Source organism: Macrobrachium rosenbergii, chromosome 37 (assembly GCF_040412425.1).
Source record: "Macrobrachium rosenbergii isolate ZJJX-2024 chromosome 37, ASM4041242v1, whole genome shotgun sequence".
In the NCBI taxonomy this organism is placed as follows: domain Eukaryota; kingdom Metazoa; phylum Arthropoda; class Malacostraca; order Decapoda; family Palaemonidae; genus Macrobrachium; species Macrobrachium rosenbergii.
In genome coordinates this window covers 2,077,807-2,102,950 of record NC_089777.1, presented here as the reverse complement: position 1 = coordinate 2,102,950, position 25,144 = coordinate 2,077,807, and the positions used below count along the sequence as shown (strand labels likewise).

Sequence of the window (25,144 nt, the reverse complement as noted above, 5' to 3'; positions counted from 1 at the left end):
CAGAGGTAACACAACGAAGACCGGTAGGTAAGTGTCCTCGACTTGCGGCGATTCGATCTTAGACGCTTTTTCAGTGCTGTTAACCCTTTAACGCCAAAGCCCTATTTACAAAAACGTCTCCCGTATGCCGGCGGCGTTCGGTGAGTTAGCGCCAATGCGGAAAAAAAGTTTTTTTCAAAAATCACAGCACACTTAGTTTTTAAGATTAAGAGTTCATTTTTGGCTAATTTTTTTGTCATTGCCTGAAGTTTAGTATGCAACCATCAGAAATGAAAAAAAAATCATTATCATATATAAATATTGGAATATATGACAGCGAAAAAAAAAACTCGTATATAATTGTATACAAATCGCTGTAAGCAAAAACGGTTAAAGCTAATGAGTTAATTTTTTTAGTTGTATTGTACACTAAATTACGATGATTTTGGTATATAACAAATTGTAAAACAACAAAGACCACAGACTTTTAAATAACTACCTATTTTACTAGATCAAAGCAACACAGAAAAATATTATCACAAAATGATGCATAAATTCGTAATGTTGCGGACATAAAAAAATTTTTTTTTCAAAAATTCACCATAAATCGAAATATTGTGCTGGAGACTTCCCGTTTGTTGAAAAATGAAGGTAATTGATTGAATATTACTAGACTGTAAGTGTTTTAGCTTACAATTGCAGTTTTCGACCATTTCGGTCGAGTTAAAGTTGATCGAAAGTCGAATTTTTTCTATTTATCGTGATTTATATGGAAATATTTCAAAACTGATAAAAGCTACAACCATGACTTATTTTTTGTTGTATTGTACATGAAATTGCGCACATTTTCATATATAAAACTTTATGTAACAACTAATATAAAACTGTGCAAATATTACGACAACGAGATGAAAGAATTTCTGAGATGTTTGGCCAAGTTACCGCGCAGACGTAAGGAAATTGTTTTTTTTAAAAATTCACCATAAATCGAAATATTGTGCTAGAGACTTCCAATTTATTGCAAAATGAAGTTAAGTGATTGAATATTACTAGAATGTAAGAGTTTTAGCTTACAATTGCGTTTTTTTACCATTTCAGTCGAGTTAAAGTTGACTGAAGGTTGAAATTTTGGCAGTTATCGTGATTTATGTGAAAATATTTCAAAACTGATAAAAGCTACAACCATGAGCTATTTTCTGTTGTATTCTACATGAAATTGCGCACATTTTCATATATAAAATTTTATGTAACGACTAACGTAAAACGATGCAAACATTACGACAACATGACGAAAGAATTTCTGAGATGTTCAGCCGAGTTACCGCGCGCAGACGTAAGGAAAAAAATTTTTTTTTCAGAAATTCACCATAAATCAAAATATTGTGCTAGAGACTTCCAGTTTGTTGCAAAATGAAGGTACATGATTGAATATTACTAGAATGTAAGAGTTTTAGCTTATAATTGCGTTTTTTTACCATTTCGGTCAAGTTAAAGTTGACCAAAGCTTGAAATTTTGGCAGTTATCGTGATTTATATGAAAATATTTCAAAACTGATAAAAGCTACAACCATGAGTTATTTTCTGTTGTATTCTACATGAAATTGCACACATTTCCATATATAAAACTTTATGTAACGACTAATATAAAACAGTGCAAACATTACGACAACGTGATTTAAAGAATTTCTGGCGCGGACGTAAGGAAAAAGTATTTTCAAAAATTCACCATAAATCGAAATATTGTGCTAGAGACTTCCAATTGGTTGCAAAATGAAGGTAAATGATTGAATATTACTAGAATGTAAGAGTTTTAGCTTACAATTGCATTTTTTTACCATTTCGGTTGAGTCAAAGTTGACCGAAGGTTGAAATTTTGGCAGTTATCGTGGTTTATATGAAAATATTTCCAAACTGATAAAAGCTACAACCATGGGTTGTATTTTGCTGTATTGTACATGAAATTGTGCACATTTTTCATATATAAAACTTTATGTAACAGCTAATACAGAGCAGTGCAAAAATTACGACAAAATGACGAAAGAATTTATGAAATTTTCGACCAAGTTACCTCCCGTGCGTAAGAAAAAAGTTTTTTTTCAAAAATTCATCATAAATCGAAATATTGTGCTAGAGACTTCCAATTTGTTGCAAAATGAAGGTACATGATTGAATATTACTAGAATGTAAGAGTTTTAGCTTACAATTGCGTTTTTGACCATTTCAGTCGAGTCAAAAATTGACCGAAGGTTGAAATTTTTGTAGTCGACGTGCAGGTGCGTCCCCGGCACCCAACAGACAATTTTAGTCAGCGTGGGATACGTCCAATAGGCGTTTAAGGGTTAATGGCATTTTACATTGCCATAACTTGATGTTGCATCAAGTTACAGTGTCATAAGAGCCGTTGACGGTGCTAACAGCAAGAACAGGCATCAAGTTAACGGCGCTTACAGTGCTGTAAGTTGATGCACCATCAAGTTAGTCGGCGCCATTAGCACGTTAAAGTGCTGATAACAGAGAAAAATCGACTTACGGCAGAAATCAACTTGGGGCGTGGCGCTGGAACAGATCCCCACCATAAAAGGGGAATAAAATAGAATGTAGGATTTACGCCACAGGCCAAGTGCTGGGACCTATAAGGTTATTCAGCACTGAAAGGGAAATTGACAGTAAGGTGGTTTGAAAGGTATAAAAGGAGGAAAACCTTGCACTTGCACTATGAAAAATTGTTGGAGAAGGTGGAAAGACAGAGAATATGAACAGAGGTATAGTGAAAGGAATGAAAGAGGTTGCAGCTAGGGGCTGAGGGGACATTGCAAAGACCCATAAGTAATGTCTACAGTGCACCAATTGAGGTGCACTGACGGCACAACCCCCTACGGGGACCATAAAAGGAAAAGCCAACAAAAAACTAATTATGATATGCCACAGATATACAATTTCACAGCTACAGCAATCTCCCAAAAACCTGAATAGAAACAGGAATTACTGTTCAAAAGTAGTGATACTTTCCAGAAAACTTTTCCTAAATCTTTTGTATATTACTAAATATGAAGTTTTCATAATAATAAAACTAATATTGTAATACCTACCTGAACACCTGAATTAGCCCTGGTCACCTACCAGCCCAAACTACATCCCCATAGGTTTTACCCACTAAGTGGGCAATTAACTGTCAGCGTTACCAACGCTTACAGGAAAATCTTGTCAAATGAGTTACCTGAAGTACCGTTGGCAACGCTGCTGCAAGTCCCGGCCAAGTGAGGTCGAGATCCCCAATTGCATTATTCACTATTCGAACTGAAGTGGGGAGGAGGGTGGGAATCATTCAGGTGTTCAGGTAAGTATTACAATATCAGTTTTATTATGAAAACTTCATATTGCAATACACTCCCTGAACACCTGAATTAGCCCGATTAACAAAATTTTAAGGAGGTGGGATCAATCTAATTCAGCCCGACCTGCCAAAGGGAAAGCAGGTAACTCATTATTCACCTACTCTGTATAAATAAATGTATCCTCACCTGGTTATCCCACTCGGCAGGTGAGGAAGCCTCTAGAGAAAGTACCCCGTCAGTCTCACGTCTAGGTACTGTCCGAGTCGAGCTACCTCTCATGTGGTACTCAAACCTCCCATGGATAGAGAGTAGCACGCAAAAAAAAATAAATAAATAAATAAATAAATAAAAAAAAACCTACCATGCGGCTAATCACAGCCTCCCTTGAGTAGCAGAGAACGACGACCGCCCATGTGACTAATCAAAGCACTCTCATGTATGGAGGGGTATGATGAACCTCTCATGTGGCTAATCAAAGCACTCTCATGTATGGAGGGGTATGATGAACCTCCCACGTGGCTATTGTAGCCTCTCATGTATGGAGGAGAAGTTAAGTGTGCAGGATCTTCGAGTTCTTCGCCGCCTGTTGCTGCCGATGTCTGCACAGAAGAGGTTGAAGAAACCAAACCTGCCCACTGGATCTGCCTAACTTCACAGTGCTAACGCCAAACTTAATACTCTCACTATGAATCCCGACCAACAGAGAATCTTAAGTTCCTTAGACTACATTCATTACCTAAAGTCCCCCCCCCTTTGACGTTACTACGTAATTATAAGATCGAGTTAGTCGCCACAAAGGGACCCAGCAAGTAACTCTTCTCTGAAGAAAACTGAATGTCTCTGAGGTAGAAAGTCGTGAAAACTGACACCAACTTCCAAGTGGCCGTCTGTAAGAACCTCCGCACTAAGAGAGTACCCCCTCACCTAAATGAACACACCCTCGATAATAGAGTTAGCCGCCATACACGGACTAAGAGAATAACTCTCATCTAAGGAGGAGAAACATGAATCTCCCAAGTGGATATTCAGAGACTACCTTGTACGGAGGGAATGAGGTAGTGTGCCGAGCCGTTGACCCTCTGACCTGCAGGTTGCGGCACAGGCTGATGACCAATGAGCGAAGAAGTATCTCAGTGCTGACGAAAGAGCCTAGGCTAGCCTACGAGAGCAACCCCTTGGACTCTCGTAGGGAAGCTATCAAAGACTAGGATACTTAAAACGTACTAAACTTAAGTTCATGTGATTATACTATCACTGTTGCTTAAGAGTCTAAAGCCTAAAAGGAATTCCTCTATCTGATTAACCTAATAACCACCACACTATGAGGATACCACCTTAGCTATACTCTATCGACGCCTTCATGGCGATTTAGGCGTTGTCCCCTTCGTTGCCAAATGTACTTCTCTCGAGTTTTTAAAGGCCTACCCTTCCCATTTACCCCTTTTAATACGTGCTTCTGTCAAGAAGGTTTAACGTCCTTGGCGTTTGTTAATGTCTCCTGGGAGCAGTATACTTCTGGGTATTCTCTATTGCCTCGGCACTCCTTCGAAAATATTTCCATTCTTCCAGGTCTCTGTTTTTCATATAGGCCTAATTGAATCTCTTTTCGGACCTTCCTTGTGATTATCTCACGCTACTGGACTTCCGCACTTTTAACTGACTTGTTTTTGTGTCAATTTACTGTGTATATATATATATTATATATATATATATATATATATATATATATATATATATATATATATATATATATATATATATATATATATATATATATATATATATATATATATATATATATATATATATATATATATATATATATTATATATATATATATATATACAGTACAGAGAGAGAGAGAGAGAGAGAGAGAGAGAGAGAGAGAGAGAGCAATTGACATTTGAAAAGGATTGTGTGTGTAGACAGATAAGAGAGCACAGCATAAATATACATAGGTTACGCAAATAAGATTATCGGCAGCTATTTAATTTATCATTATTCATAATATGGTCCTTCGTTTCTTTCCAGTTAGAGTATTCATAACATTTTTCTATACATATATCTTCTTTTCTTTACAGACTTAGTTCCAGCTTTGCCATTTACTCGGAATATTTCATTGTTTTTTTCTTTGTTTTTGTATCAGTTTTTATCGTTATAACATACAAGATACCTTTGCATGAATGCCCATACCCGATGAAAAATATCTATTGTGTTTTATAGTCTTCATATGGGTTTGTCAAAACAAATAGATGATTATTTGGGTCATGAATGTCATATTGATAATAATACACAAGAATGTCAGGACTATTTATAATCGATTTCTCGAGCCTGTGGACGAAGATTAATGAGGGAACGAGGACTTCCTTCCATGTTGTTTGTAAGGCGACAGACTCCTTAATGAGTCAGTGAGTGTTTTGACTGAGCTTCCCTTATGGAGGCACGGGCTGTTTGACACCTTCATGCCCTGAGGTCAGCTTAACAGGTAAGAGAAGAACTGGCAGCGCTGGAAATTTTTTTGTCATGTTTAAGAATAAACGTGTTGTTTTATTGTTGTTAAATGCTAGAAAATTACGAGGGCCTTTAATAATTGGCAAAAATTGATTAGCAACCAATTATATTGGTGTTGTATAATTTATGCTGCCTTCATATACCAAACTACGTGAGTGGGAATATTTGATGTGGCAGCGCCGGTCACCTCCCATGCCCTGCCCTTTTCGCCATGAAGGAACCGATGGAGTTTAATTGAGCACACGCTAGATAATAGACTTCACCGTTACAAGTGAACTAAGAGAATAACCTTCCGAGCCTTCGCACTAAGAGAATACCACCTCAGCTAAATGAACGCACCCTAGATAGGAGACTTCGTCGCAATACGTGCTGCGACAAATGAACATCTCTCAAGTAAAGGAAGAAAACACTGAGACAGACTCCCAAGTAAACTGCCTCCAGAACAGAAGACACAGAACAATTCCTTAGAAAGGAAGATGAAGTGAACATACTCCAAACACTGTGCGGTAATGAAAAAAAAAAAAAAAAACACTGTTAAATGCTAAATATAATGTAAAGTCAAAATTAAATTGTATTCAAGGGCATAAAGCTCGCACCACATGAGAATCATGCAGTGTGCCCGCAACCATGTTTGCGGAGTGAGCACTTATGAACCAGGAACCAAGAACCCTCTCTCCGAAAGTAACTAATTGCATTTTTGACAGCGGAAGAAAAGGATTCCGCGGAGAGACACGAAGTGTATACTGAAGCGGACAGAGTTTCTCAACTTTTGATAAATAGACTTTAATATTAGCACCAGACATAAAGACATCCCCGCTTGATTGCCAGAACCGAACACTTGCAGATAAAGAACCTTAAACGAACGAGGCAGAGTTTTAGCCTCCGACTCTGTCTTTGCCCCGAATTCCGGAAGAAGAGAAATACATATCATTTCCCACCTAGGAAACCAGCCTAGAAAACTTCCCAAAGCTTGCCCCACTTTCTATCTGCAACTAAAGCCGAAAGAGAGAAAACACCTAATCAGTTGTCTTAATGTTATAACCTCGACAAATCTCACGAAGGAGCCCGAGTCAGCAAGACCGGACCTTAAACTTAAAGGAACGTAATAAATCATAGATGATCTTACTACTAGAAATTTTCGGGAAGATGGAAAAATGTACTGCTAAGTGTTGAGCAGTAGCCAGCAACAGCCGAAAATGAAACAATCTTGACTTTCCAAAGGAATAAGAGAAAATCAGCTATTTGGTTATGGCAGGCCTAAAGATGGAATGACCTTCCTTACGGCACCAACTTCCACATGTCCAGCTGACCTGGTAAAGCTTACGGGTTGACTTTCTCAAGCTGAAAGAAACATTGTCTAGACATAGCTTTAGAGTGTCTGGTCTGTCTAGCTGTTCGCTCGGCAGTCACCTGCAACTAGGTTCATCACGCACGCAAGAGTTTGGATGATAACGGTGAAAATGTGGTTGTCTAGACGATCTTTCGCATGAGAAGGAACATCGGAACTTCCGTAAGGAGCATTAGGAGTTCCGGTTCCGGAAACCAAGGGTGTTAGGGTCAGCAAGAAGCTAGAGTCATAGACGTCCTGACACTCTCGCAATTCCTGATTACCTGATGAATTAGACCGAATGGCAGAAAGCATACACCTCTAAAGTTCTAATGATCTTGTTCCCCCCAAGTTCTCAGATACGCCACAGCAGTTACGATGTCGCAAAGCAGACCCACTACTCTGTTGTGCACTAGGACTGAAAAACACTTGAGGGTTTCCTTTACAGCCCTGAATTCCCAAAGATTATGACTCCTCTCATTCCCGATCCCTCCAGAGGCCTGAAACCTGGGTTCCTCCAAGGTTGCTCCCCAACCTTGACACGAGGCATCTGCGTACAGATGAACGTCGGGAAAAGGGGAGACAATAGACCTTCTGGATGTCAGATGTACTACTTCTGACTGTCACAGAAGATCCAACAAGCGAGAATCGCTCCAGACTAAACCTGCATTCTCGATGTGGAAGTCCCAGCAATTCCTGAGAACTACCTGAAGAGAAAAGTGCCTCTTACTCCAAGTGGGTACTGGCTGTTCCCTGTTGGACAGGAACACCTCTACTTCAACATTTTGTACCCTTGACAATGCATAATTGCCGGTACTGGAGACACGAGTTAGAAGCAACAAGTTCTTTATACTGGCCACATACCCTTAACCCTGGGCAGCCACACTAATCATAAGCTACTGCTGACGACGGCTACACGAAATTGACCATGGAGGAGATATCCTCCTCCCTAAGAGACTGTTGCAGAGTGCAAAGGGCGCCCTCAACAGAACCCTCTCCGAATGTCCGGATAGTGCGGCGGAAGCTTAAAAAGAAGTCCCTCCTCTTCTTGCCAAAAACGTTGTACAGTCAGATGAAATGTTAACCTGGTATGCCAGCCCCATTGAAACTGAAGTGATGAGGTGTCAAGCAGTACATGATCAGAGGGAGTATATCCATCTTGCTTGAGAAAACCCTATCAACCAGGACCACATCCACATAGAGTGGGACAAGGCCCCCAACAGGCTGCAAAGGTGTCCTCCAAGAAACAAGCCTTCTAGATGAAACTGAGACCAGACAATTTGACGAAGGAACCCGAGACAGAAGAGCCTCAACAAATACATTGAGAGGAACCCTGACACCTGCAGAAGGGTTACCCACTACCTTGTAAAACCCCTCCCTAATAGAAAGCAAGGTTGAATCCTGCTTACTTGACCCATCAAAGCCACTAACCTACGCCTGCCTCCCTCACTGCCTACCCGACACGGCCAAACCACACCAGATTCTTTGATGAATGAGCAACTACCGGTTCCGTCGCATATAGTGACTCAAACATTGCTTGATTCGGTATTGTAGGCTCCTTTGGAGCCTTGGACTGAGGATAAAGAGTATGGATGAAGTCCACCATCCACTTGTTCTCATTAGCTGAAGGAAAACTACTATCCGGTACCAGATCCTCTTCTTCAAATGAACAATCCTTGTCGGACTAGTCCGACCAAGCCAGAACAGGAAAAGACAGGCTGACCCCTAACATACGCCGAACTTGAGAAACTCGGAACTCGCCACACCTGGGTGAGCGAGACAGGACACTTGACGAATCAATCGCGAACATACTGGAGGCACCAAAGTAGGTTGTGCAAACCCTGCACCACCCAATGACGATGACGCAACACCTGGGCCGGCCACACCTGGGCGGACAACGCCCACTCCTGAGAGTGAAGAGGCCGCAACTCCCGAACCATGCAAATCCGGATGTATCAAAACCGCATGAGAATGGGAATCTGGAACTGAAGACTTGCTGGTTAATGACAACGTGGGGAAAAAACCTTGGTGACCTGGAAGCAACCTTGAACCTACATGGACGCCTTACACGGAGGGACAGTGAAACCTGCAGGAAGGTTGAGAGAGAAGAAGCCAAAGGAGGGAAGAAGGAAGAAGCCACGCTCGAAGTAACCACCGGGGGTGCCTATCGCCGACGTTGGACTGATGGAGAAGGTACCAACTGGACCGGAACTCAAAGGAGTTTCGAAGGGGAAGTTACGAGGTACCGAACCCAAGGTAAGAGAGGAAGGCAAATTACTAGCTATCCTAGAGAATGGAAAGGCTGAGGAAACTATCGGTGCTGGTACACTGAACGCTGGCGCAGGCGAACCACCGGCTGCCGTAGCATCCGCAAGAATCGCGGAGGATACATTACAGTTAGAACCCGTAAAGAATGAAAATAAGGAGTTGCTGACGCTTCTGCAAACACTTAAGCAACTAGATCGGATGCCTGAGAAACTACAGGATTCGCAAAAGGTGATAAAGAAGATGGATCCGTTAAAAGTACTCCTTCACTTAACCCCGAAGAGAGAGAAGGAGCCGCTGCAGCTCTAATATCACAGGGTTGAACCAAGAAAAGCCTTTGCTCCGCCGAGTTAAAAGCCAAGAAAACAGGATGAGCAAACAAAGACCCCGAAGAGCCCTCCAAAGGGCAGCCGAAAAAAGATTAAGGGCAATGGGAGAAGGCTTAGAGGAAAATGGAGGGGAAAAAAGGAAAATTCCATGGTGGCCGAAGAGGCCACAGATTTCAAAGAAAGAAAACAGACAGATTCCGTTCCCTGCCCCCTGATAATCTTGACAGACATCATTATCAAATTCAGAAAATTCTTTAAGACATGACCACGATAATTGGAAAACTCGATCGCCAGAATTACCACCATCGCAAGACGAAAGAAATTTTAATCCCTGAAGGAAAAGGAACCTTCAAAGAAGGAGTATTTAAGGAAAAACAAAAATTCAGAACCAGATATATCAGAAACCAAATCTGAACGACCCTCCACGGATCTGGTAACCTTTCATTGCACAGAGCACGAAGCAGGAAATAAAACCAACGATTGATCTAAATGAGAGGCCTAAACTTAGCGATCCCAACCCAACCTGATCCCAAAGAAGACTGTACGTTCAACTATTCTTCCTGAATACTTCCTGAAGCAGAATTCCTACTCGTCTGAGTGATTCCTATTTCTAAATCCACCTTAGAACTTATGCTTTTAGAGGGAAGGGGGAAATCTGCTGCCAACACTGCCTGCTCCGCACCGGGGAGGCCGGCAGATCCTACCTTCGAGGTTTGCGGTTCTCCATGACCCCCGGCACCTGTTTGGGCTGCTTCTGGAACAGGCTGGGAGGCTGACAAAGAACGATTAGTATCTACAACACTAGTACTACTATCCTTGTCTTTAGTTGCCGTTAATTTAGTCATAGAGCTAGAAAAATAGACTAGACATACTAGCTGGTAACTTGTCCTCTAACTTTTTGAATAATTCTTCCATCTGATCTACTGACCAAGACTTGCCACCTATCTGACTGATACTACACTGCATCTTCCTACATAAATTACAAACAGAATGTCGATTGTGTTTGAGGGTACTCATCCTATGCTTGCAAGAGCGTCAAAATCTCCAGCAGTAGAAGGTTCTGTCGTCGAAGATGTAAACAAGGTGGAAGCATCGGTGTTATCGGCGCTATCCAATCGAGCGACTGATCCCAAAGTCTGTTGACTTATCCAATCGAGTCCGAAGTACTGATCCCAAAGTCAAAACTGGGAGAGAAGTTCCAAATCCAGTCAATAAAGTATCCATCCAGGAGAAAATGTGCTGAAAACAGTCCAAATCGTAATCTGATGTCCAAATTCTTTAAATGGGGGTTGGGCTAAATGACCAAAAATTCGCCTGATGTGGGACATACCCACACAGCATGGCGAACAAAATGCAATTGGGGATCTCAGCCTCACTCGGCCGGGACTTGCAGCAGCGTTGCCAACGGTACTTCAGGTAACTCATTTGACAAGATTTTCCTGTAAGCGTTGGTAACACTGACAGTTAATTACCCACTTACTGGGTAAAAGCTATGGGGATGTAGTTCGGGCTGGTAGATGACCAGGGCTAATTCAGGTGTTCAGGGAGTGTATTGCAATAATAATTGTTACAAAATACAGTACGGGACTTTTCATACAAATCTGTAAACAGATACACCTTCACAAACGAATTTAGAAAATAAATGTGAGACATCAAAAAGACTTGAAAAGACTTACATTACTCTCCCCTGTTGGAAGATACTGGTCATTGTGTTCAAGTAGATAAGTCAGTTCTTTTTTCTTGAGGTGTTTCAACTGATCCCTATACTTGTACATCAATTTTGACTGTTTACGAACAGTTTCTTCCTCTTCTGTTTTAACTTTCTTCACAGCAGCATCTGGGACATCCTCTGCTTTTCGTTTTCTAATGAAGAAAAGTCAGTGTTAACCATTGTGAAAAGAACAAATGTTGATGAGTATTCAGTGAGTATTCTTGTTTTGATTTTTCTAAGCTGGAGTTTTGGGTAACTTTGTCTTTAGTTTACAAATTCTTTAAATCATTGTTATTCATAGTTATGTACTATGTAAGACAAACCTGAAATACTGTAAACCTACATTAAGCTAACAGAATTGAGTGCCAAAATCTGAGAGAAATAGTGAACATATATATAATGTATATAAAAAACACAATGACATGTCAACAAACAGATACAAAAATATTTCTTGAAAAAAGATGAAAAAGTTCAAGGCAATAGAACATACCATTTCAAAAGTACAAGGCCTAGTTGTTTGCCCATACCAAAGATACCTGACACCACAAGGATAGACTGCTACCCAGAACCCAATACTCTTGGTGACATCAATTGTGAAAAAGCAACCAGCGCTTCAAGGCTAGTTACTAAGAACATTATAAGATAAAAAAATCTGGAAACTAGTTTCTGGTTATAAATCAACTGTTATGAATATCTTATTTCAATGAATATTTATTTATCAGTAAGAAAATAAAATGATGTCTTATCATTTAATAAAAATTACCTTTACCCAATAATGAAGTGACAACTTTACTTGCAGGCAGACCCCGGTTTACGACTAGGGGTTCCGTTCAACGCTGCGTTGTAAGCCAAAAATCGTTATAACCCGAAATATCGTCAAAAATCATAAGAAAATCTTACTTTTAATCATTTTGCATCAAGTAAACGACATAAATTGCATTTTTATTGAGTTGGCCATGAAGAAACCTCTGAATTTTTACCATTCTTGCCCTTTTGGAGTGATATTTCTTCTGTTGGATCAGCAGTGTAACCCAGGAAATAATTTTTTATTAATATATTTGAAGTGTCATAAGCTTGGAACGTCATAAGCCGAGCCTGTAGTAACCTGGGGACTGCCCGTACTGTGAAACTTCAATGACTAACAAATACTATTCTAATAATAATTCAAAGTACTCTATAAGCTAAAAAAAAATCTAAACAGGTTAATACTATTCATGCATAAGAATAAAGCCAAACTATGAAAATAATTTTCAAGAAAAAACAAATGTTTTGTGAGACCATGAATAAACTATTCTGGAGGATAATGGCAAAAGACTACAAAATGACTCCATGAAAAATACATACCCTTCCATTTTCTTAATCTTTTTCTTCAACATGTTCTTGTCATCAGCAGACAATGAGTTAAACCCAGGAATATCATCAGGAGTGTCATAAAAGCCAAATTCTTCTCGTTTTTTTACAAAACAATCAACATGGTGCCACATGTCCACAGGTCCATACATTTTTGCTCTATCACTGTCATATTCTTTTTTGCTAATCCGAACTTCATCCTGAAATATTCAAAGATCAGAATATATTTACAGTATATCTGAAATTATTATAGAATTATGACACCATAAAATCAAGCAGAAACTTACAGAAAATATTCAAGGAAAAGCTAGGTTGCCACTTCAAGAAAGTATTTAGGAATTCAAAATGAAAATCAGAACAATACAAGATTCACTATTATTTAATAGGGGAATAAAAAGACCACTGAGTCACAATGCTATGCTCTCATAAAAATGACCTGAAGAGGTTTGTTCTTAAATGTGATTTTAAAATGAAAAGGGTAATGTTAGTGTAGTCAGACAGCTAAGAGAGATAAGACCAAAGGATATGGATGAAAAATACAATGCAAAAAGCAATACAACTGATGCTGAAGGGTGCTGCCAAGAATAGAACTGATAAAACTATCTACAGTGTAACAAACAAGGCACTTTATAAGTAGCAACCCACTAGGGTATATAGTATTCTACAAAATTACATTTTTATGATAAAAATGATATTTTAATAATAAAATAAAGTTTGTTCATACTTACCTAGCAGATATATATATAGCTGTATTCTCCAAAGTCCGACAGAATTTCAAAAAACTCACGGCACGCAGTGGGCCAGGTGGTTAGTACCCATTCCCGCCGCTGGGAGGCGGTATCAGAACCATTCCCATTTTCTATTCAGATTTTCTAGTGCCACTGTCTCCTGAGGGGAGGAGGGTGGGCACTATGATTATATATATCTGCCAGGTAAGTATGAACAAACTTTATTTTATTATTAAAATATCATTTTGTTCATGAGACTTACCTGTCAGATATATATATATAGCTGAATCCCACCATTGGAGGTGGGAAGAGACAGAATAGGATTTAGGAAACAAATATATGTAGGTGATTGACGCCTTGGTTCCTTACCTGTTAGCATAGCTGACTTTGTGATACTGTCACCCAAGCCTGCTTCTGCTTTACTAGAGTCTCCAGCAAGGTAGTGACCTATATAGCTGGTGAGATTTAGATGATCTGTCCACGGGGCGTGACCACAATGGGACTAGATCATAAGACCATACTGTGAGGGCAAAAGGAGCAATGACCAACCACCTGACAGAGCCTATCTAAGTAATAAAACTTTGTATAAGCTAAAGACTGGGACGTTCACCTCCGGTGGCTAACCCAACAACCATAAAAACAAAAATCAAGATTAAAAAATACTTCCTAACCTCTATGGGATAGGAAGAGTATCCTCTCTGCCCCAAGCATGCGGAAACGTATGGTCCTAGCGAGTAGCAGTTTTCATATGTCGTCTTCACGTCCACAAGAAATGTGAAGCTGAACACCGAATCGCTTTCCAGAAAGGTGGTACCCAGAAGATCGCTAGAGGACATGTTCTTCTGGAAAGCCACCGAGGTCGCGATAGCTCTCACTAAGTGAGCCTTGACTTTCAGGAGTCTCATGTCGCTGTCTTGACAGGTAGAATGAGCCTCCCTGAACGTACTTCTTAAAAAGAATGTCAGAGCATTCTTGGACATCGGAAAGTCCGGCCTTTGACAGAACACCACAAATTGTCCGACAGGCCTCGGCCTCCTTTCGTCCTATCTAAGAAGAAACTGAGAGCCCTGACAGGGCACAGGACTCTCTCTTATTCTTGCCCAAGAATTTCTGCTATATCCTTGATCCCAAAACTCTTGGGCCAAGGGGTAGAAGGGTTCTCGTTCTTGGCAAGAAACATAGGGCTAAGGGAGCATAAGGCCTTATGCCCCTAAAGTCTATGTGCTTGTTGATGGCTTGAACTTCACTAACTCTCTTCGTTGTCGCCAGAGCAGTTAGGAAAAAGCCTTCCTTGTCATATTCCTGGCGATGCAGAATGAAGAGGCTCGAATGTAACCGACTTCAAAAATTCTAGGACGATATCCAGGTTCTAGGAAGGTGTCCACGGATGAGGTACCTTAGAAGTCTCAAAGGACCTCAAGAGATTGTGAAGATCCTTATTGTCGGTTAAGTCTAAAAGTCTATGTCTGAAGACTGCCGAGCACACATTACAACGTCCTTTAATTGTCGAGACTGCCAGCTTTTCCTTCTCCCCAAGATGAAGAAGGAAGTCTGCTATCTGGGACACAGAGATCGAGGTTGAGGAAAATCCTTGCTTCTGCACCCTTTCCTGAAATTGGCCCACTAAGATTGGTACACCAAATTGGAGGAGGGTCTCCTGGCGCCGGCAATAGCCCTTGCCACTGCTCATGAAAAACCCTCGCTCTCACCAATTTCGTGATAGTCTGAACGCAGTCAGACTCAGAGCGGGAGGTTTTGTGGTACCTTTGAAGTGGGGCTGTCTGAGCAGATCGGTTCTAAGGGAAGCGCTCTTGGGAAGTCCACCAGGAAGGTCATGACCTCTGTGAACCACCCTGCCGCTGGCCAAAAGGGGGCGATCAACATCATTGGCGTCCCTTCCGACGCTGCGAACTTCCTGATGACCTCCCCCAGAATCTTGAAGGGAGGAAAGGCGTAAAGATCCAATCCCTTCCAATCCCAGACGAGGGCATCTACTGCTACTGCTCCTGGATCTAGTACAGGAGAGCAGTATAGAGGAAGCCTCCTTGTCCTGGATGTCGTGAAGAGATCCACCAAGGGACGTCCTCATAATCTCCACAGCTCCTGACACACCTCCTCATGAAGGGTCCACTCGGTCGGCGGAAGATGACGTTGCCGACTGAGAAGGTCCTCGTGGACATTCTCCACTCCTGCCACGAACCTCATAAGGATCGTGATACCCCGAGCATGCGCCCAAAGCAGGAAATCCTACGCCAGTACAAACAGGGACCGGGAGAGAGTTCCTCCCTGTTTCTTGAGGTATGCCAGGGCTGTGGTGTTGTCCTAGTTTACCTGTATCACTCGGCCTGAAGCTTGGCTCTCGAAGAAAAAGCAGGGCCAGCAGAATCGCCCTAATCTCTTTGAGATTGATGTGCCAGGACACCTGTTCCCCTCTCCAGGTGCCTGACACTTCCTTCCCCCCTAGTGTTGCTCCTCATCCCTCCCTGGACGCGTCGGAAAACAACACTAGATCGGGGCTCTGAAGGTGTAGAGAACACCTCTTCTGCCAACTTTGAGGGGACGAGCCACCACCTCAGGAGATCCTTGACTACGGGAGAGATCCTCAGGGACTCCTTTAGATCCTCCTAGTTTATCTAGTTTTCCGCCAGGAAAAAAACTGGAGGGGTCTGAGATGCAGTCTTCCCAGGAAACCAACTTCTCCAGCGAGGAAATGGTCCCCAGCAAACTCAACCATTCCCTCACCGGGCATGTTTCCTTCCCAGGTAGGATGGGACTTTTCCAAAGCATTGCTGCCGTTCCTGGGACGGAAAAGCTTGAAAAGCCACTGAATCCATCTGAATCCCCAGAACACTATGGACTGCGTCGGGATCAGATGGGACTTGTCTACGTTTACTAAAAGTCCTAGGGACTTTGTCAACTTCAAAGTCGATTTCAGGTCCTCCAGACATTTTGACTGTGAAGAGGCTCGAAAGAGCCAATCGTTCAGGTAAAGCGAGATTCGTATGCCCGCTAAGTGAAGCCATCTCGCCACATTCTTCATGAAGATCATGAAGATCATAGGGCTGTGCTTATCCCGAAGCAAAGAGCTCTGAATTGGAACACTCGTCCCCGATACAAACCTCAGGAACTTCCTCGACTGGGGATGTATGGGGACGTGAAAGAAGGTGTCCTGAAGGTCCAGCGAGACAACCAATCTCCTGGTCTAAATGCTCCTAGAACAGACTGGGACGTCTCCATCGTGAACTTCCTTCACCATGAAGCGGTTCAGTCCGCTGACATCTAGGACTGATCTCCATCCTTCCGACTGCTTGAACTAGGAACAGTCGGCAGAAGAATCCTGGGGAGTCCAGCTCCAGGACTGGCTCCACAGCTTTTTCTCGAGCATTTCCACTAATAACTCGAAAAGGGGCTGTTGTTTCTCTTGATGGTAGAAGGGCGACAAATCCCTGGGCGAGTGCACAGATGTGGCGTGTCGAGAAAGGGGATCTTGTATTGCTTCTCTTGATGGTAGAAGGGCGACAAATCCCTCTTGACGTGCACAGATGTGGCGTGTCGAAAAGGATCTTGCATCCTCTCTCGATAATTAGGAGGACCAGGAGTCCTCCCTCTTGCTCTCCAGGCTCCCGCAAACGAAAGAAGCCTGGCTCCTACAGGCGTCTGGAGGCGCTGCAGGTCACTTCTTGCCCCTAGGTTTAGGCGGGGCTCCGCCTCTGGAAAGACCTCTTCCTCGGGAGAGGATCTATAGGAAGAAGCTCCTCTATGAAAGGGCTTCTGTTTCCTGGAGGTCTGACCCGCAAAGCCCTCGACGACAAAAGGGACTGCCGGGTGTTTGACGAGTGGGCCAAGAGATCTTGAGTGGCCTTCTCCTTCAAGCTGGCGGTGAGATCCTTGATCAAAGACGGGGGAGAGATGGCTCGACAACGGGGCCAACAGCAAATCTGCCCTCTGCGACGGAGAAACTGATTTAGTGTAAAGTTACAGTACAAGGCCCTCTTCTTCAAGAGGCCCGTACAAAAGAGGGAAGCCAGTTCCTCCGAGTCATCCCTAACGGCCTTGTCCAAGCAGATCAAGACGCTGGACAGCTCCCTCAGGCTGATAGAGAAGGAACTTCTAATCTTAACGTCTATAGTCCCCAAACACCAGTCCAGGAAATAAAGACTTCCATGGGACGAAAAAGTCCCTTCAAATGGAGATCCGTCTCCAACAAAGTCCACGACACTTTGGTTGCAGATAGGAAGGACCTTCTAGGCGCGTCGACCAAGGTAGCGAAGACCCTGGGACGAAGAAGGAACACTTGAGCCAGCGTCCTCTCCGGTCTAGTACCACAAACCTGCCTTGTCGCAAAGCTTGGACGGAGGCAGGGTAAAAGAAGTCTTGCCTTGGGTCTTTCTTTCCTCAATCCAGGTGTTAACCTTCTCTGCCCCCCCGACGCTCTCATCGTCTTGGACGAAGTTAACTGCGAAGGAGGAGAGAGAGGAGCCGAGGGTTTGAACTTGTCGCCAAACAAGTCCTTGAGAAACCGGCTAACACCTGGTAGACCGTGAGAGCGAGGAAGTAGGAGGCTGCTCAAGGTCTGCAGGCTCCGACTCACAAGAGACTTCTCTCTCTTCAATGGGAGAAACCAGAGAGTCTCCCAAGTCCTTGGGAGAACCAAGACCTTGCGGTGCAACACGCAGAAGGGAGCTTCGATTCCCGCAGTCTTTGATTGCTCTGAAGCGTCACGTTGAACAACCAAAGAGGTGTCCTGATGAGCGTCCCTGACGAGCCAGCCCAGCCGTCCTGCATGGCAGCAAGAGGAGCGTCCTGACGAGCAGCTACAGAAGCGTCCAGGATAGCTGCTTGCGGAGCGTCAGGCTGCAGACGATCGCCACGATGGCGATCAGCGAGCGGTCTTTGATTGCTCTGAAGAGTCACGACGAGCAACCAAAGAGCGTCCTGATGAGCGTCCTGTCGGCGTTCATCCGAGCGCGTCGTGCACGGCAGCGAGAGGCGTCCTGGCGAGCAGCTACAGAAGCGTCCAGGATAGCTGCTTGCGGAGCATCACGCTGCAGCCGATGGAAAAGCGTCGAAACACTCAAAGAAGACGAAAATACGCCTTGAGAAAGAGGACGTGAAGCGTCCTCTTCTCTGAAGCTTCTCAAAGGGTGAGAGTCCTTCCGGAGTTCCACCCTTTGCAGGGAGAGGACGCCTCGGAGGACGAAGCAAAAACCTTCAGGATACGCGTGCACGCACACGATCCTTGGCAGCCTGAGAAACGTCAACAGATCCTGCGAAGGGACGCCAGATCGGTGGGAAGCTCCGGTAACCCTCTTGCGGCTTTCGACATGTCCATTCCCTGAGTCCTGGGAGTCCGACAGAGGTCCAGGCCTAGAAAGCGTTATGGGGCGATCTGAGAGGGCGAACACGATAAAAGCAGTCCTTCAGGATACGTGCACGCGCACGATCCTTGGCAGCCTGGGAAGCGTCAACAGGTCCTGCCGAAGGGACGCCAGATCGGTGGGGGTCCGCGTAACCCTCTTGAGGCTTTCGACTTGCCCACTCCCAAAGTCCTGGGAGTCCGACAGAGGTCCAGGCCTAGAGGCATTATACAGCCGATCTGATGCCCCCTCCACTGCACTAGGGGGATCACAACACTTACTGCACTTTAAAGAGAAATCACTTTCGATTCCAGAGCACGGATGGTGTTTATAATTTGTAACATTCAATTTTTAGTATAAGTACTGCCAAAGCAAGTACTTGACAAAAATAAATTAGGCAAAAGTATCACCTTCCGCTCCAAATTGTTGTCTTAAATTTGGATCTAATTGCTTTCCCCAAGAAGCTCGGGTTTACAGGAGAGGAATAAATATCCTTACTCTACTAGCACTCCTGGAGGAAGACCTCCAGATCCTATCACGCTCCAACTTGCGGATATAGGCAACAAACACCTTCCAGCTTGCTTCCGGCCAGTCTCACACTCCTTGCAGCAATCATTTAATATTCACCTCGTACATACAGTGTGAGGATTACACTCATTCGCACAACATACTCTGAAGCTAGCAGAACTAGATCCAGACATCATTCAAAGAGTACAAAAAACATTCCACAAAAGCGTATGCCAATTCACAATCCAATCACGATGCAGCTGTGATAAAAACCAAAAGTCAAATCGAATACTTAAGTGAAAAATAGCGAGTTTACGAAATCCAAAGACGGAGGTACTGAAAACAGATGTTGACAGTACCGGCGACAGAGAAAATCTGAATAGAAAACGGGAATGGTTCCTGATACCCGCCTCCCAGCGGGGGGGAATGGGTACTAACCACCTGGCCCACTGCGTGTGCCGTGAGTTTTTGAAATTCTGTCGGACTTCGGAGAATACAGCTATATATATATCTGATAGGTAAGTCTCATAAACAAATGACATTTTTGCAATACAATAAAGTTTTATATATACTTACCAAGTAATTACATAGCTGTAATTTCCACTTTAACAGCAGCTTAGATTCAAAATTTCGTGGGTAGCGTCTAGGCTGGCAATGGCATTGGGGTCTGAAGCATGGGAGCTAGGCACGGGAGTGGGTGGAGGAAGAGAGGGAGGATTGAGGACAGGAAAGTGAGTATGTCCTGGGGTAGCGGGAAGAGCATGACCCAAGTCTTGCTTAGGTTTAGGGGAGGAATCTCTACTCACAGGGGGCCTACTTATGGCAAGAACAGCCACCTTCCTAGGTCTATCTTTCTCAAGTTTAATAAGATGGGATTCAAACCCCTTACAACTGCAATCATCTCAATCCTTCCATTCAGAACATGTACTTTCCCTAGAACACGCCGCCCCTACACTTAGTGCGCATGGTATGTGCAGTAATCTAGTCTTATAGCCCTCATTACAGAAACAGCGGCTGGAAGCACTAGAATCTGACATGGCTAAATTAATAGGAAATTAAGCTAATGCAAATATGAACTGATAAAAACCATAGCTTTAAAACTAAAGTGAATACTTCATCATCTTTAAGCAAGCTAACAAACAACCGGCGAATCATGAAAGCAGGAGCTCAGAGAACATGTTGTTGAGAGTGCAGCATGAAATAGAACGACACCACTGGCTTCTGTCGCTCCCTCACTCCTGTTGCAGTGGGTGGGACCTGTCACCCTCCCCCGCCTTTGCACCCGACGTGCTACCACGAATTTTGAATTTAGGATGTCATGTGAGCATAATCGTTAGCTAAGTAATTACTTGGTAAGTTACTTATATAAAAGTTAAGAAACTGTTAGATTCTGTCTTCTGCAATTCAAAATAAAATTTGTTAATGTGACTTAAAAAATTATTTCTATCAACTTGTTGCTCACTAATACAACTTCCTAAATTTTCAGAACTAATTTTTTTTCAGGTATGAAACCTTCAAAAGCATTACTTTTTAAAAAGTCCCACAAATCTATTTAAATTGCAATTGTTTAAATAGTGATAAACAAGCTAGGTAGCAGACTTTTAATTGAACTGTTGCTGACAGCAATAAGTAGCTTCCCATCATGTCTGAAAACACTCACTTGACTTACAATGGGGTTAGAGACTGACAAACATGTAATTCTTATGCTGTACGTATTCATCTTGAATTCAAGCTCTGTCCCAGAATCAATATCAACCATGATAATGGATTGGTAAGTTTGCAACATTTGGCTAATTATGATGTTTTGTCACTATAGAGGATGAATAAATTTGTTTGTATTTAGCATTTCCCAACGTTTTGTGAGAGAGAAGAGAGAGAGAGAGAGAGAGAGAGAGAGAAAGAGAGAGAAAGAGAGAGAGAGAGAGAGAGAGAGAGAGAGAGAGAGAGAGAGAGAGAGAGAGAGAGAGAGAGAGAGAGTGTAATTGTCATTTGTGGTGGTTCGGTTGTTGGAGTTAGTTTTACGGGCGCTGTCTGTCTGTCAGTCGGTCTGTCGGGGAGTTTTTCGTTTTGGGGAAGTCTTGGGCAGTTGAGGTCCAACCTTGAAAATGAACGGGAAGTTCGTCTGTTGTTTTGGGACCAACATTAATGGTTCATGTGTCTCTTCTTCTTTTTTGTTTGTTCGTAGTTGGTGGAGGGTCGGTTTAAGTTTTTTTGTTTTGTGGTTGTGTGCTGTGATTGGCGACCGTGGACCTTATCCATCTCCAGCAACCGAAGATCAGGGTGAGTGTTGCGTGTTGTGTTGTTTGTGGGTGTGAATTCCGTCACGTAATATTTGGCGCCAACGTGGGGCTGCTGGTATTGCAGCTGCAAGTGAGATTGGTGGCTGGTAGTGTGACTGAAGAGAAGGATGGAAGAGGAACTGGTAAGGTTGAGAGAGGAGAATACGTGGTTGAGGGGTGAGAATGAGAGATTGAGGTCAGTTGGAGGAGGTGGAGGAATGCTAAGAAGTGCAAAGAAGAAATGAAAGGGGAGATGAAAAGAGTCAGAAGAGAGAGAATGGAAGAGAGGATGGATAAAAAGTTGGGGAATGATGAAAAGTGTGGAAGAAATGATGAAAGGTAGGTTCAAGGGTGGTTTTGGAGAAGGGGCTGTTGGAGGCAGGTCCTCTGGAACGTGAAGGGGCAAGAGAGAAAGAAAAGGAGGAAGAAGTGAATGGAAGCGTGAGTGATGAAAGTGATGTGGAAATAGGAAGTAAGAAACGAGAGAATGAAAGGCAGGGTAAGGAAAAGGGAATGAAAAAAAGGGAAGGAACAGAGGGAAAGTAAGGATAAGTCAGGGAGGAAAAAAGGGAAGAAGGGAAAGGGAAAGGAAATTGGTAAGAAGGGTAAGGAAGTGGGAAAGGCAGGAAAGAAGGGAGAGGGTGAAAGCAGTAGTGATAGTGAGGTGGATGGAGGTGAGTGGATAAAAGTGGATAAAAAGAGGGGAAGAAGAGTGTAATGAGTAAGTTGAATGTAAGTGCGGAAGTGGACTCTTTGTATTCGGAAGAGGGTATGAAAGGACAGAGTGAAAGTAGCGAAGTGAGAGTGAAAGTGAGAAAGAAGTGAGAAAGGCTATGTATGTGAGGGAGGTACCCGGTGTGAAAGGTATAATGAGTATGGAAGTAGGGATGTGCATGATTTCTTCAGGGAGTATGAAAGGTTTTGTCAGGATAAGTGGGGAGAGTAAGAGAGTGTGGGCACGAGAATTAGGAGAATATTTGACTGGGTTTTTGCTTGATATGTATAGGGTTATTATGAGTGTGGGAGATGTTGAGTATGACAAGGTGAAAGCTAGACTAGTTGAGCAAGCGAGCGTATGAAAGTGAGTGTTAAGTATAAGAGGAAGAATGAATTTGATGAGGCAAGAATGAAAGCTGGGGAAACCTTGTCACTGTATGCTTGTAGGCTGGAGACGTTGGCAAGGAAGAAGTTTGGGGATGATGGGATAGATGAATGTAAGGAGTTAGTAATGAAGTTGTTAGGGACAGTGCCAGATGGAGTTAGAGAATTTGTGAACTTGAAGCGGAAGGAGAAGAAAAGATGGACGAATGAAAGGTTGACTTGGGGAGAAATTTTGGAAATTGTAGAAGATTATGAGCTTGACAGGGTTATAAAAGAGAGTAGAAGTGTAAGTGTAAGGGCTGGGGTAGATGAGAGAGTGCCAGAGTTTGGAAGCTTTAGGGATGCAGTGTTGAGGGGCCCAATGAGAATGGCCGATAGTGTAATAGATAGGAGTGTAAGAGCAAGTAATGTGGAGGTGCCAGTGAGGATGAATGATGGGTTTGTAAAGGAACAACGGGTTGGACGGGTTAGGGATAGTAGTGTACAAAGGGGAAGGTCGGTGAGAAGAAGTCGAATGAAGTGTTTTAGATGTGGAAAGGAAGGACATACAAAGAATGAGTGTAGGTGGGCTTTAGGAGCGTGTTTGGTGCGGGCAATCGGGACATTTGGTAAGGGGAGTGTCGAAAGATAGGGGGTTAAATGCTACAGGTGCGGACAGGTGGGTCATATTGCTAATGGTTGTAGGGGTACTTTCAGTGAATGTAATATGTGGCAACTGTGGTAAGAATGGGCATTATGCGAGAATGTGTTCAGAACCGAGAGCGAAGTATGTCGAATGTAGAATGGAAGGGCATGTATCAAGTGTATGTAGACGAAAGAGGTGACTGTGACAGCGAATTCGGCAAAACTGAATGTGAAGGGGTTCAAATGGGTGGATCCTCCAGGATGCAAGCGGTGCATGTGATGCATGTAAAAGGGGTTGTTGCATGAGGATCAGCAATTTGTTTTGATAGAGTATGGTAGAAAACGTAAGAAAGGGAAGAACGTAAGTAAACTGAATGGTCGTAAGTTGTGTGATAGGGGTGTGAGTGCCAAAGTGGAAATGAATGATAAAGCATGTAATACGGATGAATGGGATGGTATGAATAGAACGTATAGCATATCACGGGTTTGATATAACTGAGTTGACTGAACGTGTAGGGGTTAGTGAACGGTTGGAGGTGAACACTGTGTAAGAGTAAGAGAGCGTAGCAGTAATATACAGTGATTGAAAGCATGAATGAATCGTTGCAAGAATTGGAAAGGTCAATGAGCGAATGGGATGGGTTAGTTGAAGAATTGGGAGGTATCTGGGAACGAGTTAGAGGGTATAGATGAGATTGTGGATGAAATTGAGAGTGGTAATAGTGAAGAAGATAGCGTGAATCTGAGAGAGAATGGAGGAGAAGATGTGAGTTTGAATGTTGCTAGAAGAGAATGATTCTGAGAGAATGATTGCGTGCCCTTGAAACAACGATCTAGAGGACCTGCTAGTGAGCATCCGTGGGTGTTGCGTGAAGGCGATTTGAAAGAGGTGTGAAAGGTGTTGGTTGGGAAATGCTAAAAGGGGGAGAAATATAGAGGATGAATAAATTTGTTTGTATTTAGCATTTCCCAACGTTTTGTGAGAGAGAGAGAGAGAGAGAGAGAGAGAGAGAGAGAGAGAGAGAGAGAGAGAGAGAGAGAGAGAGAGAGAGAGCAAGTGTAATTGTCATTGTGAGTGGTTCGGTTGTTGGAGTTCGTTTCTGGCGCTGTCTGTCTGTCTGTCGGTCTGTCGGGAGTTTTTCGTTTTAGGGAAGTCTTGGGCAGTTGAGGTCCAACCTTGAAAGTGAACGGGAAGTTCGTCTGTTTTTTTTAGGACCAACATTAATGGTTCATGTGTCTCTTCTTCTTTTTTGTTTGTTCGTTGTTGGTGGAGGGTCGGTTTAAGTTTTTTTGTTTTGTGGTTGTGTGCTGTGATTGGCGACCGTGGACCTTATCCATCTCCAGCAACCGAAGATCAGGGTGAGTGTTGCGTGTTGTGTTGTTTGTGGGTGTGAATTACGCCACATCACTTACACACACAAACTTTTTTATACTCACAAATATTAAGCTGATCTGACCCTTTGGCTATCAATAGAGATCTATGGTGATATCAACTCCACAATAAATATTCCTATTATAAATTCAGATTTTGTACTTATAACCAAAAAAACAACAGACTTTTTATACTCACATAAACAGGTGACTTATTCTACTAAAAAATACTAAGCCATAAAAATCACTATACCTTGGGAATAATTTGCAACTAGAGGGAATTATAGAGGACAAATGCACCAGTCCTGGCCAGATGTACTAATACAATGTACCCTGACCAACAAAGAATGAATACAGACCAAAACAGATG

At 42.9% G+C, this 25,144-nt stretch overlaps 1 protein-coding gene across 1 annotated transcript in view; it reads right to left on the bottom strand.

Moving 5' to 3' along the window:
- Parp (Poly-(ADP-ribose) polymerase) overlaps positions 1–25,144 on the bottom strand; it is a 259,948-nt gene that overhangs the window by 184,677 nt on the left and 50,127 nt on the right. The window contains exons 4-5 of the mRNA XM_067081290.1: positions 12,802–13,007; positions 11,423–11,609 (exon numbers count right to left, since the gene is read on the bottom strand). Of these exons, the coding sequence (XP_066937391.1) occupies positions 11,423–11,609; positions 12,802–13,007 (393 nt within the window). The remainder of the gene's footprint in view (positions 1–11,422; positions 11,610–12,801; positions 13,008–25,144) is intronic.